Below are 14,745 nucleotides of genomic sequence, written 5' to 3' on the forward strand. Positions count from 1 at the left end.
GTAGGAGGCAGCTTTGTAGTAGTAAAAGGATGAGGTGATCCTTGGTTTCCATGGCTTGTTTGAATAATTCTTTGGACAGGAAGGGAATTGATACCTGCTACTCAGTGATAATAAGCAGGCACTGTGCCCGGTCCCTCTGATAAGGAGGGTCCTTTGGCCAGGGTACTTTATCCGTGGGAGCAGAAGGGGAGGGGAACTTGTGGTTAGACCCTTTGAGGCCCTCCTGGATTTTCCCATATGTCAATGCAGCACTTAATTTTAGACCTTATACCATAAAGACCACAACCTGAATACCAGCAGTGCTGAGAAATAGACTCAGGGTCCCGTTTCCTTGAAAACTACCATGTTGATTTCAGATTCTGGGGCCCCATGTTCTTGTGTTTGTCTTCCCTCTTGTACACATGGTTTGGAGTTGTGATTTGGTGCATTATGTTACTATAATTTGGGGCATTAATCTTTAAGATCACCAATTTTAATATATTACATGCAAAAAGCAATAAAGTATAACTCTCCTAACATTTTAACAACATTTGCTTAAAATTTGTCTTTAATTAGTATTATGAAAGTACATTAATCTATCTGAATAAAAACTGAAGTTTCAAAAATGGCCACACACTTTTAACTACCCATTATGTTTGAATTATGTTCATCATTTTTCAGGATATAACTTCTTAAATATAACTACCACCACTGAAGTTGTAGTTTGTAATAAAACTAGTTAGTGTTCAAGTAGTAACACTGAAAACCAAAGGTGTTCTTTGAAAATTTGAAGGAGTTAATAATACTTTAGGAAGATAATAAAAAGCAGAGTTGACAAAAGTTTCTAAACTTTAACCAATTCTACTTTATATTAATCAAGTTTAAAACTAAGGAAAAGTAAAGAAGAAATGTAGATCATTTCTTATAATGTAGACCACAAATAAATAAAAAGCTATAGCATAACAATATGACTCAATGGCAATGTGGTTACAATATATGCGCACTGTGCTCATATGAAAGCCTTTATATGTATATTCTATGCACTGGATTTGGTGACCCTTCAAAGAGTTTCTGTGCGCCCTGGTAGGGGTTGGGTTGGGTACACCAAAGAAGTAGCAGGTGAAACACAGTACTACATTATAGTATCCTTAAAGCTCTGATTGGGCAACAAAGTTTCTCTCTCATAAAACCAGCTAACCAGGTACCAGTAACTATAAGATGATCCACAAACTCTGTAATTAGTGGCAATATAACCCTTAGAAAAATATATAGAGGATACAGTTCAAGGCCAGTATCAACATTTGAAAGAAGGTTGCATTCTGCACACCAATTTGCAACCAAATAGCCAAGATTTAAGGGACTCACAAAATTTGACAGGGCCTCTACTCCAGGAAAGGATTAACTAAAGCTGATGTGGGGCAGATGCGTTTATCAAAACCAAAGCAGATTATGGAGCAGGCAGCACATATTTTATATCTGTTTAATTTAATTTGCTACATACATTCGTTCTACACGACAAGATTTAACTTTGAGAACTTGGGAGGGCAGAGTAGGAAGTCATCATCACCACCGTCACCCAACAGCTGAAAATGGGTGAAGGAACTAAAACAAAGAACACATTGCTCCATAGGAAATAACATAATCCTTTGCCACTGATAGAAAGGAACTGACTTTTATTGCACACGTAATACGTGCTAAGTGACATCTCCAACAAGATTCCAGTTAATGTAAGGATTTCTAAAGGATATGATAGTGGAATTGGTTTTCTGCCCCTCCCCCCCAAATCACACTACCCTTCTATACCAAGTAAATGAGAAAAATACCCAGTGTCTGCGTGTGTTTTGGGGGAGGGCAAGCAAAAAGAGAGAAAAAAAAAAAAAGGGAAAAAAAAGATAATTTGAAAAAATTCACAGATCCTTTTTGGTCAACGGAAAAACCAGATCTTTTTCGGTCAACCGAAGTAAAAGAGCCATTTTCAACTAGGCGGCTTACAACTACTCAAAACTCAGGAAATAAAAACTCTCAGGAGCGAATAAAGTTAGTTGTGGAAAACATGCACGCCCACGAACATCCAAAAAACACGTGGCGAGGGTGGGGAATCCAGTGGCTACACCAGGAGAGACTCTAGGTCCCATCATCCCATTCGGCAGCTAAGCCCGTCTGTTCAGAGGGAGTCAGCGCGATGCATGCTGGGACTTGTGGTTTTCGCTCCTGCGCCTCCCCGCGGGTTTGCGACGTTTAGCGACTATCGCGCCTGCGCCAGCGCCGGCTGAGAGGCTGTGGCCGTGGCGGCTGGTGCCGGGTGATGCTAGGCGGCTCCCTGGGCTCCAGGCTGTTGCGAAGTGTGGGTGGCATTCGCGGGCAGTTCGGGGCGCGGGGTGTCTGCGAAGGTGGCGCAGCTATGGCGGCAGGGGAGAGCATGGCCCAGCGGATGGTCTGGGTGGACTTGGAGGTGAGTGAGGTTGGAGGGGGTTAGGGGAGGCGAGTGAGGTTTCGCCCCTGGGACCGAGTCGCCGAGTCAGTCGGGGAAGAGCGACGGGGATTTGAGTCTCAGGGGTGGCAGGTGAGCGCAGCCCGGCCGTGGGCGGCGCGGGGCAAGTCCGGGAACAGGAGTCCTGCGAGTGTTGGGAACTGTGCTGGACGGTGGGGTTTCTTTTCAAAAGGGAGGCGTCATCCATATGGCACCCCTGTCTCCGCCCAGATGTGGGCCTCCCTAAAGCTCTGGTCCCCCCTTGGCTTAGGGTCACCGAGGTAGGAGTGGGAACAGTGGCTCTCCACCCCTTCCAACTCCCCCTCCCCCGCCCTCCGCCCACCCAGTCTTAAAGGACCACAGGCTGTTAGAGCTACACGGGACTCCGGAGATGACTCAGCCTTACCCTTCATTCCATAAATGAGGAAACTACGGTCCAGAGAGAGGATTCGACTCGTTTAAGGTCATGGGGTTAGTGAGTGCCTGAGTTGGGGCTAGATCCCAGTTCTGGTTCTGATCCTACTATGTTTCCCGTTACTTACGCCAAGGGCTCTCCCTACCCTGAACCTCGGTTTTCTCTTGTATGAAATGGGGATAATAACAGCAGTTTCTGCCTTGCATTGTAGAGAAGATCGTATGGTATAATTAATATGAAAACTTTGTAACTTTGCATGACGGTAGTGATGTTAGTTATCCAACTCTTCTAAAGTTGAATGCTACCAGCACAGGGACCCTGTTTTACTTTGCTTCAGTCCGAGTGGAACAGCAGTGCCTGGCATGTAGTAAGCCCTTGGTAAATGTTGAATATCATTTATTCATGTTTAGAGCTTTGAAGACTTGCCTAAGAGGCATTGTTGTCTCTTCTGTCCTGACCATAGGATATAAACGGAATGTTTGAAGGAATTCCGGTTAAATAAACTTGGCTAAAATAGGTTAGAAAGGTGGTTTTGTGTTTGTTATATATTTATTTTTTATTGCAGATGACAGGATTGGACATTGAGAAGGATCAGATTATTGAAATGGCCTGTCTGATTACTGACTCTGATCTCAACATTTTGGCAGAGGTAGGTGATGCCATTTAATAAAATCTTGATGTTTAGAATTGATTAGGATTCTAAAGATCGGTTTTTCCAGTTTATTTATTTAAAAAATAAGAAAACTGAGGTCCATATAGATTAAGGTCCAGAGTAATGTGCTGGGTCATGGTAGGTATTAGAACCAAAGTAATCCCTCTCACAGCCTAGTTAGATTTTCAGTAAACCACATTAAAAATTTACAGAAACATAAACACTGTCATTTCTTGGGCACTTAACTATGTACTAGGCACAGTTTTAAGTGCTTTACATGTATTCGTTATTAATCCTCACAATAAATATAAGGTAGTTACTGCAACAACGCTTATTTTATGGATGTGGATGGGTTGCTATAGAATTGTGGGGTAATAGGTCCAGGGCCACGTGTTTAGTCACGGGGGTGGGGGGACAGTAGTTAAACCCAGGCAGGGTGAGTGATGTGCTCCTAACCACTGTGCTCTGTTGTCTCTTGTCCCATCAGGTTTGGTGACTCATGCCAAAGTTAACAGCCTTATATCATAACCTTAACTTGAACCTGACTTTAGATGCCTAATTTCTGTATTTTCCCCTAGGAAATGTGATTTTTCTGTATCTATTTTAAGGTTTTAGAATTCTGTTGCTGCACATTCATAAAACCTTGTTGACAATTTGGGCACAATTAAGGTTTTTGCATACTTTTAACTGAAACATTAAGCAAACCAACTAGAACACACATGTTGCATTTTGGCCGCTCATGAAGCAATTTAATAAGGATGTTACACAATGTGATTAGTAGGGGGTGAAATCCCTGACCTTGAATAACTCTGTTTCATATTGTCAGTAGTATTTGGAGTTAAGAAACTCTAGAATTAGGAACAAAATAGGGATGTTGTGGAAAAGGGAGTCTTGTTAAAATAAGTTCCCAGAGAGTAGGATTGATGTTTTACTGGCACTGGATAAATTTCAGAAATCTGCAGTTAAGATGTGCATTTATTTTACTGAGTAGGTGAAATTCATTTACAGATGGCTTGCCAGCCGTTCTGGAGTTACAGGTGTATCTTCTCATACATCAGCTGAAGGAGAATCATGAGACTTGATATTTCTTGTAACAGCTAGTTCTTTTTTTAAAGCTGTATGTAAAGTCTTGAGTTTTAGTTTTGGTTGTTTTTTCTGTCACTTGGAACTTACTGGAGACCAGTAGTGAAGAGAAATGTTTTTATTTTACCAGTCCTACTTACTGTTGGCCGAAGAAGAGTTTTTCCTTTAGACTGTTGATATAATGTGAAATACTGGCAGTTTAGTGGGCCAGTTGATTGACGTGTTACCCTGGAGGAAGTTTGGATTTGTATTCACACAGCTGCAGATGAGTGCCAGGTTTGTAAATGGACTAAGTCAAATGAGGTAAAGGGATGTAAAAAAAGGCTTAGAGGGTATTGGCACTTAAATGCCAGTTCTGTGGAAAATATGTATTATCCTTGTATAAGAGTGAGGAAGATGTTTTATGCTGGTAAAAGAACAAACATCCTACTCTGAAATTTTTTCTGTAGTTGGATTAGTTTGTCAAAGTGGGATCTAGAATAAGTTATTTAACCTTAGTTTACAGTAGTTTCCTTTTTTTCCTGTTTATTAGAAGTTTTTTTTTTTACTGAATGAGCTTTTTTGTTTAATTGGTTATTTTGGTAATGGATGGTGGTGATGGTAGCACAACATTGTGAATGTAATTAACAGCACTAAATTATATATTTGAATGTGGTAAAAGGAGAGATTCTAGTTTGTATATATGTTACTAGAATAAAAAATCCATGGAACTGTAGAACACAAACAGTGAATCTTAAGTTAAACCATGGACTATTGTTAATAATATAATTATGAAAATGTGCTTTCATCTGTTGTAACAAATGTACTGCACCAATGCAAGGTGTTAATAATAGGATGGTATATGATAACCTTCTATTGGATGCAAGATTTTTCTGTAAACCCACTTCTCTAATAAAAAAAAGAATTCTCTTTTCCTTTTATACCCCAGCTGATCCTAAAGGTCAACCCCTTCAGTGGTCCCACTCCTCCCCGCCCCCCTGCCCCGGAAAAAAAAAAAAAAAGGGTTTTAGAGTAGATCTTTTGCTTCCCCACAGAGATTGCCAGCATTTTACCATCACCAGTTTTCTTGTTTGGCTAAAACTCCATTCTAGTTATAGGATGTCTGAAATAGTTTAGTCAAACTCTAGCCATTCTTTTCACTTTTGGTGATTATAAACTATTTTTACCATCTTAATAGTAATAATACCCTGAATTTATAGAGTACTTTTCTTCCAGAGGGTTCTAAGATCTTTTATAGCTGTAATTTCTTTCATCTGGTTAACATCATTATGAGGGAAGGGGAGTAGTTTATTATTATTATCCCCTCTCTACAGAAGTAGAAACTAAGCCAGAGGTGACTTGGTTTGGTGCCACAGGTCGGGTGCTGTTACTGCTGGGACTCCATCGTAGACACGCTCAGTTAAATATTCTATTAAATGGAGTTGAGAATTTGATGGCCACTTTTTTGTTTTTCTCTGATGTCACCAATTAACCTCTTTAAAATTTTTTTGTAGCTTTAGTATAGAAATACTAACGTAAACAGCGTAACTTAATCCGAGATATATGTATAGTGAATTATCATGGATTTTTTTTTTGGCCTGTTCTCTTGCCCCGTCCTAATTCCCAAAGTTTATGTATTTTCTTGATATTTTGTGTTCCTGTATAAATATGTACATTTTTTTTTAAACAAGCATAAATGAAATTGTATATGTATACTGTTCTGCAGTTTGCTTATTTTGCCTGACAATATAAAGTGGACACTTTTCAAAGTAAATTCATAATCAGGGCCTGCAGTCTTTTTCTGGAAAAGGCCAGATAGTAAGTATTTTAGGCTGTGAGTGCCACATAACTCTCTGTCACGTTCTCTTGTTTATATGTTTATTTATTTTATAACCCTTTAAAAATATAAAAAACATTCTTCGCTTTATGGCCATAAAACAACTGCCACAGGCTGGAGCCATAGTTTACTAACCTTTGATCTGTATCCTCTATTAATAGGCTTTTAGGTTTTTAGTTTTTTGTTTGTTTGTTTGTCATCATAAACAGTGCTGGAAGGAATGAGGACCACTTTTAGAGTAACAAAGTGCCCTCGTGATTTTTCTGATTGTGTATATTTAATCCTTAAAACAGCTTGAACTTTACCTCAGAAAGTAAGCTTATTCCTGTTGATTCTTGATGACTGTTGGCCTTTCCCATCCACAGGGTCCTAACCTGATTATAAAACAGCCAGATGAGTTGCTGGACGGCATGTCAGATTGGTGTAAGGAGCATCATGGGAAGGTAACATTACCAAAATAACAGGATTGCTGCTTTGGGGATCAGTAAAAAGCTTGTGGCTCCCACATCTGAATCCTATACCATTGTTTGATGGTATTTAAAAAAGGATTAGAGGAAGATTGCTTGGCAAACCTGGGAAACTGCTTCCTTCTTTACTTTTCATCTCTGATACCTCTCGAGATCATCTTTTCATGAATGGCCTCTTTTATTCTCTCCTACATTCAATCTGTTGCAAATGCATTGTGGATTCTGAGAATTGTTCAGGTTAGTCTTTTGGATAAGGTTAGGCATCAACTTTCAGAGAAGGGGGGAAGTTGCTCTCCTGTTAATAGTCGTTTCTTCCAGAGGTTATATCTTTGGAGTTTTAGCACCACCCTTTTTGACTGTTTGGAAGTGCTATTAACAATCAGGAATGTAGTTTATTTAGTTTGGATTCTTTAAGAAAAAGTTGGTGCAAAGCTGGCAGTTGCACTTTGAACTTGAGCTCTAAAAATAGTCTGTGTTTTGGTTATATTTGCCAATTTTAGAATTAAAGTTTCATTTCTGGATGCCTTTGAAAACTGACTTCATGTGTTTCTGGTGGGGGGTGGGGTGGGCCCTGGGGATTCTCTCTTTGCAGTCTGGTCTTACCAAGGCAGTGAAGGAGAGTACAATTACATTGCAGCAGGCAGAGTATGAATTTCTGTCCTTTGTACGACAGCAGACTCCTCCGGGGCTCTGTCCACTTGCAGGTAAAATCCAGTCCCATGTATACCTTATAGATAGTCTTCCATTGTAGTACTTGAAGAGACTTTGGTTCCAGAAGGACCAGCTAGAGCCATTCATGTCTTCCACTTACCCTAATTTGGGAATACATCTTCCTTTTGTGTTTAAATTTAGTGTTTAGTTTATAACATGAATATTGGGAAAATGCCCTGTGACCTGACATGAGATCTGGGAAAAACAGTCATGCAATAAAATTTTTCCCCACTTTTTTTTTAAAGGAAAAATTAAAAATATACAGAAAAGTTGGATTTGTAATTGTTAATCTTGTGCCATGTTTGTTTTACTTAACTATATTTTGTTAAATATTTGAAATTAAATTGTAGACACTGTGAGACTTGATTCCTAAATACTTCATCAGGCATCTTCTAAGAATAAGGAAGGACATTCTCTTATATAACCGTAATATAATTATCACATTTAAGATGATTAAAAATAATCCAGTAATATTATCTGATATCTATTGCATTAACTCTTATAATTGTTTTTGAACCAATTCTATGTCTTATAATTGTTTTTGAACCAGGATCCAGCCGAGATATTTATGTTTCATTTGCTTGTGTTTCTTTAGTATCTTAATCTAAAACAGATAACCCATCCTTTTTTTCCCTGTAAAATTGACTGTTTAAAGAGACCAGGCCAGTTCTAATAGGATTGTGAAAGGACCACCCTTGTCAAGGGAAGTCAGTGTTCCTTGGATATGTTTTTGTATTTGTAGACGTAAATTGATGTGGTAACACTCCCCTTACACATTTGTAAAAATTTTTGGCATTAAGTACTAGTACATATATTGTATAAATTCCCCTCCAGCTAATGTTGCTGATATCCTCCTTTAAAATTTAGTGTTTTTAATATAAATAACTATGTGGAAAAGAGAATATGATTTGTTAAAAATTGTTATATAAATAAAGGTTTATCTACTTATGATTCAATTAAATTTTTAGTGTGGATTTCCTGACACTGGGAGAAAATGTGTGCATCTGGTATGATCTTAAAAAGTAGCAAATAGATTGTGCATTATTTTAAGCATACAGAAGATAGAGATTTATCATTTTGTCCACAGAGTGGCCCTATACAAAATCATCGTAAGTATGACTGACTAAATATTCAGCAATCTGCACCTGGTACCTAACCAGATGCTCTTAGACTGATTCAGAAATTTTTAGATTCTATTAGGAATTGAAGTTTTTAAAAAATCATCTCCATTTCAAATATAATTTATGAGTTTTTATATCCTGTTGGTATTCTACTAGAAATACACAGATGCAGTATGCTTTGTGTCTTTCTAGGAAATTCAGTTCATGCAGATAAGAAGTTTCTTGACAAATACATGCCTCAGTTCATGAAACATCTTCATTATAGAATAATTGATGTGAGCACTGTTAAAGAGCTGTGCAGGTAAGGGCTATATTTAGGATCCATTAAATTACCTCATGTAGCATGTTTTAATTGAGAATTTTTGAAAGGTAATTGAGTAAAGCTGTAGAACTGAGGGTGTGAAGTGGGTTTATATTTTCCTCACCCCATTCTCCCTTGGACAGGACTTTAGTTTATTCTGGACTGTTGAGAATTGGGGAAAACAATGTCAAAAGCCTTCCATATAAATTTCATTAATCCAGAAAATTTACTGAGTACTCTTCTGTGCCTGGTGTTGGTCTGCCTGCTGGGGACATGTAAATGAAAACCTCTTAAGTAGCTTACAGTGTAGTGGGTTGACAGATGTGTAAGGAACATAGTTCAAAAATATGCTACATGATGATTTCTATAGTATATTGAGGGCACAAGGGAAGGAGCACCTAACTGTGCCCGAGAGGAGGGAATGGAAGTTCAAGGAGAACTTGAGATAGGAAATACCTTCTAAATTAAGATTTAAAGGAAGAGTGGAATTAAGGGAGGGGAAAAGGAATGGGCAGAGGTATGGAAGTGTGAGGGAGCTGAAAGATAAGAATGAAACATTTTCAAGGAATTATAAGTGGTACATTAATGCTGGAGTATGAAGCATGAGTTTAGAAAAGGTGAGAGATGAGGCCAAAAAGGAGGTTAAATTTTATCTTGTATAGGACGGGGTACCTTTGAAAAATTTTTAGAGCATTTAGTGATATGATTAGATCATTCTGATGACAAGTTGGAGAATAAATTAGAAGGTGGAAAGAAAAGAGTTAGGGAGATACGAAAGACTTTTTGTATCATCCTGGAGAGAGAAGATGAGCTAGGTCAAAGACAGCTGGGCTCAGAAAGGATATGGAGAGGAAGTACCAAGGAGGGTGAATTGATATAACATTTAAATGCTTGAATGGGGCAGGGGGGATAGATTTGGTGGGCGGGAGTGGAAGGGGTGTCAAAGGTGATGAGTGTGGTTTTGTATAAGTTGAATTAGAAGTGTCCAATGGGTTTTTAGATGGAGCTGTCCAGCAGGCAGTTGGATATCCATGATAGAAACTCAGGGGAGGACTGTCTGGAGTTACAGATTTAGGATCTTCTACATTGATGACGGTTGATACCATAAGCTTACATGAGCTTGCTCAGGGAAAATATGGAGAATGAGGAGAGAAGGGTGGAAGAGAGAGCCCCAGGAGAAGAAGCAATTTGATAGTCACAACCCCAAAGCCTTTTTAAATATTAATAAATTACTTGAAAGTAATTATTCAGTGTATTTGAGACAGTTTCCTTTGAGAGTTCCATTTCTGCTGTATGTAGACGCTGGTATCCAGAAGAATATGAATTTGCACCAAAGAAGGCTGCTTCTCACAGGTAAGTTTGGGTGCTACCAACTCTTGGTAATCTCACACACACATAACTCCCAAATTCTCAAATGCTTGAAATAATGTCTCTTGTCCACCCTTTTTCCTTGGGCGGACAAATAAAGGTTGAACAGCATAAAGATACCTTTCTTTTGCTAAGATTATCAGAAATTTCTGGTCAGGATTCTAGTGTTCTATTCTGAGATATGTAAAGTCATTAGTCTATATTGAAGTTTTAAAAGTTTTCGGTAACTTAGTTTGTGGTTGTGATGAAACAATGTGTAACCTTTCTAGTAATGAGCAGTGTTAATGTTCTTCCCACAGAGGATATAGACTTGTAGCCATTTTAAAATAAGAGCACTTTGTGTACAGTTGTGTAATACATTTGTCCTAACTTTGACACTTATTAGTTTTTCAGATTTTCTTTTATGTATGCAACCTTGTTTACAAGTATACAAAGAATTAAAAGATCTTGAGTTTCAAGTATCCTGTACTAATTCTTTTACTTTTCTTTTTGATTTTGTAGTTTTTTTAGGAGGAACATAAAACTTGGGAGATTTAGTAACTGCCTTCTAAGGGTAGTCTATAAGGGTAGCATTTGATTTGTCCATTGACTGAGTGCCTGTGATGTGCCATACACAGTTCTAGGCAAACAGTAAAAGACTAAGTTCCTATTCTTGTATTGTATTTTGTTTTTTTTTTTTTTAATTGGGCTTACATGGACTGTAGCACAATAATTCAGACACTAGGACTTGATGTGTTTTGTTATTCAGAATTTTTCAGATTTTAGAAAGGTAATAGTGTCCTCATATTGTTTATCTTTATGTAACCCTGACAGGATTTGAGGAAGCACCCCCAAAATCCAACACATTGATATTTTTACAGGAAACATGCCGATATTCACACCAAATGGCCTAACTAAAGACAAGTCTCACATCAGACCAGTCAGATTTTATCTCATAATGGATTATATAAACGTACTTTGGGTTTTCAGATTTTTTTTGGATTTCAGTATTGTGGATGAGAGGTTGTGTACCTTTGTTTAGTCAGAGGATGTATTTTTGAGAGCTCCAGCCCCTTATCAAATATTCAGGTTAGGGGAAGAGACCAAAATTGTTGCCTTAATCACAGAAATAACTGTCATAAAGACTTGCACTAAAGTTTGTGCAGTTCTCTAAAAGAGGTCCTTGGCTGATCATGCAGGGTTTATTGATTTGCTTTAAGTAATTTGGTTACCTGATTGTTTAAGTAATTGTCTTGGTCACCTGATTTCTTAGACCACAACAGATGAGAAACAGCATGCTGGAGGAGAAAAAAGGTTGTTAGATGGAGGTGGGCTGTCACTGATTATAGCACAAATCATCATGAGAGAGGAAATAGATCCTCTCTTATGGTTAGGTACTGTCTGATAATTGATGTTTATTATGATGACCAAGACATGAATTATGTTCAAGAATCTCAGTATTATTATTTACTGTTTCCCAGACTGTTTTACCTGAGCTGTTAGTAAGCATTCCACTACTATGGTCAATTAAGTTTTAGAAATACTGTGTGAATATATGCGTTCCTCTTGGGAGTTCATAGAACCCATTAGTGTATTAAATGCTTTGCAAAGCACTTTAGGAAAGAAATGTTTAATCTAGTTTTTCCTAAATATATTTGACCTTGGAATCCTTGTTTTCCGTGGCACATATCACCATCTTATGGAACAATTTAGGAAACTGTAGTCTGTTATGTTTTAGAAAGTTGTTTTTTATTAAATTTTTTTAAAAAACAAAGCACTTGAAGTTTGCTTTACTGAAGTGTCCCACTTCTTAATAATGCCAGATTGTAGCATTTATGGTAGTACCCGTTGTTCTTAAGTTATATAATGTAAAATTATTTCCATCTCCTTTGGTTTTGAACATTTCATTCAGTGTGGTGTGTTTGCTTTCAGGGCACTTGATGACATTAGTGAAAGCATCAAAGAACTTCAGTTTTACCGAAATAACATCTTTAAGAAAAAAACAGATGAAAAGAAGAGGAAAATTATAGAAAACGGGGAAAATGAGAAGACTGTGAGTTGATGCCAGTTCTCATGCTGCCACCACATAGTTCTCTGGAAGCAACTTCTGGTGGTTTTTTTTCCTTTTTCACCCCGATTGCTTGGCAGAGCACCTTCTTTCAGTTAACTTGCATCTCCAGACTACTCAAGCAGACAGTACCTGAAATACTGTTTTTCTCTGTAAATGCTGTTTCCATTTATGACACAGCAGTTCCTTTGTAAGTACCAGGTCATGTCCATCCCTTGGTACATATCTGCATTTGCTTTTAGATCATTTTTTTGTTTGTTTGTTTAAAATAATAATAATAATAATAAAGCTAGTTCTATTGAAATGCAAGCTTTTTTGTACCATCTGTTCTTTAATAGTTTAATAATCATGGAAGAAGATGGCTTTTTCTTTTTTTTAAGTGGCATGTTTAATGTTTAAATTCTCATAATGTGGTTAAGAATGGATCAGATTTCTTAAATAGTAAATGAAGTTTTGTTTTGCTTTACAAGTCAAATAGAATAACTATAGATAGATTCAGAGAAGCAGATTTGGGTTTGTTTGAAATAGGCTACTCATTACTGCATTCAAGAAATTCAGGTAAGCCATCTGACAGGGAGTTTGTAAGTAATAACTAAGGTTTATTGAAGAGTTAATGTGCACAAGGCAGTCACTGTGCTAGGTTTACAGAGTATGAATAGCTAGAATCTTAACTCTTAAGTTTATGCAGTCTAGATCATAGTCCAGGGTGAGTCCTCAACTAGAGGGAGCATTAGAATCACCTTTCTTTACATCACATCTCACTTTCTTTGTCTGCGTCATTCTGACATGTGCCCCCTTAAGGTAAAAAATCAGAATTGGGAAAGGCCCACAGTGACCTGCCTCTCATTGAGACCCACTGGACTAGAAGACTTCTGTGGTTATCTAAAATTTCATTCCTACTCAATTATGGTTAGTATATTAGCTTAGGAGTTGATACTAATACCTGCTATTTACAGATACAGAAATCCATAGAGTGTACGTTAGAATAATCTCATGATATTTTTGTTTGAGTAATGCTTCGACATTTAATATGTTGTTTTATCTATATAACCACCTTATGGGAAGAGAGAGCTATTTTAGTAAAAGTGTTTTACAAATGGGTAAATTAAGGCTCAAATTCACAAGTCTGGTCAGTGTGAGTTGATGGAAATCAGGAAAATGAATGACCAGCATTCATTTTCTTTTCTGAAAAGGCACAAGTTTTATCTCATGTGCCAACTTAAGTCTTTTTAGAGAGCAGGATTGGGTAGTAGTTAAGGACAGGGTTCTTGAGTCAAAGTCTGGGTTCAAATTTCAGCTTTGTGACGTGCTAACTGAACGACTTTGGCAAGTTGACTTCTCTAAGCCTCAATTTCCTTATCTATAAGATAATTTTAATAATGGTACCTATATAAAAGGATTGTTGTTAAGTTCAAATACTAATCACACAGTTCTGAACTCAGTGCTGGGTACACAGGGAGCATCCTGTAGTAATAGCTAACTGATGATAATGATAGTGGACTCCAGTCAGTCCAGGATCTCTGGGAAAGGGTAGTAATGATGGCCGGGGGCATTATCTTAAGTCAGTGTTCACTTAATATCTGAGATTACATCATGGGAGGACTGTTCTAAACTCCACTAACAGTGTGGCCTTGACTTGGCTTTGTATTTCCAACTTAAATTTGGCAAGATAATCTTTGTCCTTACTTTATTTTCATGCAAAAATATATATGAAAATACTTTGGGCTTAAGAGAGAGGTTCGTAGTAACCAGGTACTAATATTAAAGCTGTAGGATTTCTCCCACACAGTTGACAAATTTATTCATCAGCTGAACTGAGCCATGCCATTTAGTTTTCTTAAAAAGTGTAACACCTGGTGTTCATTTTAAACTTCCTGTCACATTAATGGCTGTCTTACCGATTTAATCTTCTGTATCATCATTATGTAGCAGAATTCCCTGCTATCTCCCAATGGAGCATTTGTTAGTTTTTTTTTTGTATTGTTTTTCTTTTTAGCACACTAACAAATAAGCAAATCTGGTGTATGATAAGCAAATCTGGTCTGATTCAGGTCTGTGTGAAGACATGATGGCTCAATGATTGGTTCATTATTTATTAGTCTACTTAAAAATAGGAAATTTAAATTTGTAGTGCTGGTATTTATAATTTCACACTGGATTCCTAAAGCTATGAAATAATTTCTGTGAAATGAACTGCAATACAATTTGGTTTAAATATAACTAGAGCCTTAAAAATGATCAGTATGTTTGCTTAGCAGAGCTTGCCATTCCAGTGCTTTTAGGGGCTTTTCGTTTGGCATTTCTTCTGTCTGTGC

The 14,745-nt window shown here is 37.5% G+C and overlaps 1 protein-coding gene across 1 annotated transcript; it reads left to right on the forward strand.

Annotated features, from left to right (window-relative positions):
- The first annotated feature begins 2,243 nt into the window (after positions 1 to 2,243).
- On the forward strand, positions 2,244 to 12,734 carry REXO2 (RNA exonuclease 2). Its single transcript, XM_037841513.1, has 7 exons — positions 2,244 to 2,431; positions 3,430 to 3,513; positions 6,781 to 6,858; positions 7,475 to 7,586; positions 8,907 to 9,015; positions 10,315 to 10,368; positions 12,295 to 12,734. The coding sequence occupies exons 1-7, from the start codon at positions 2,285 to 2,287 to the stop codon at positions 12,422 to 12,424; spliced, it is 714 nt and encodes a 237-aa protein (XP_037697441.1). The 5' UTR covers positions 2,244 to 2,284; the 3' UTR covers positions 12,425 to 12,734.
- Positions 12,735 to 14,745: the final 2,011 nt, after the last annotated feature.

Source organism: Choloepus didactylus, chromosome 6 (genome assembly GCF_015220235.1).
Source record: "Choloepus didactylus isolate mChoDid1 chromosome 6, mChoDid1.pri, whole genome shotgun sequence".
Classification (NCBI taxonomy): domain Eukaryota; kingdom Metazoa; phylum Chordata; class Mammalia; order Pilosa; family Megalonychidae; genus Choloepus; species Choloepus didactylus.

What these genes read in the sequence shown, in the direction of transcription:
- REXO2 (XM_037841513.1), top strand. Translation starts at nt 2,285, where the DNA reads ATGCTAGGCGGCTCCCTGGGCTCCAGGCTGTTGCGAAGTGTGGGTGGC. An exon ending in ATCTCAACATTTTGGCAGAG is followed by an intron (nt 3,514 to 6,780) that starts GTAGGTGATGCC and finishes TCCCATCCACAG; the next exon opens with GGTCCTAACCTGATTATAAA. An exon ending in GGGGCTCTGTCCACTTGCAG is followed by an intron (nt 7,587 to 8,906) that starts GTAAAATCCAGT and finishes GTGTCTTTCTAG; the next exon opens with GAAATTCAGTTCATGCAGAT.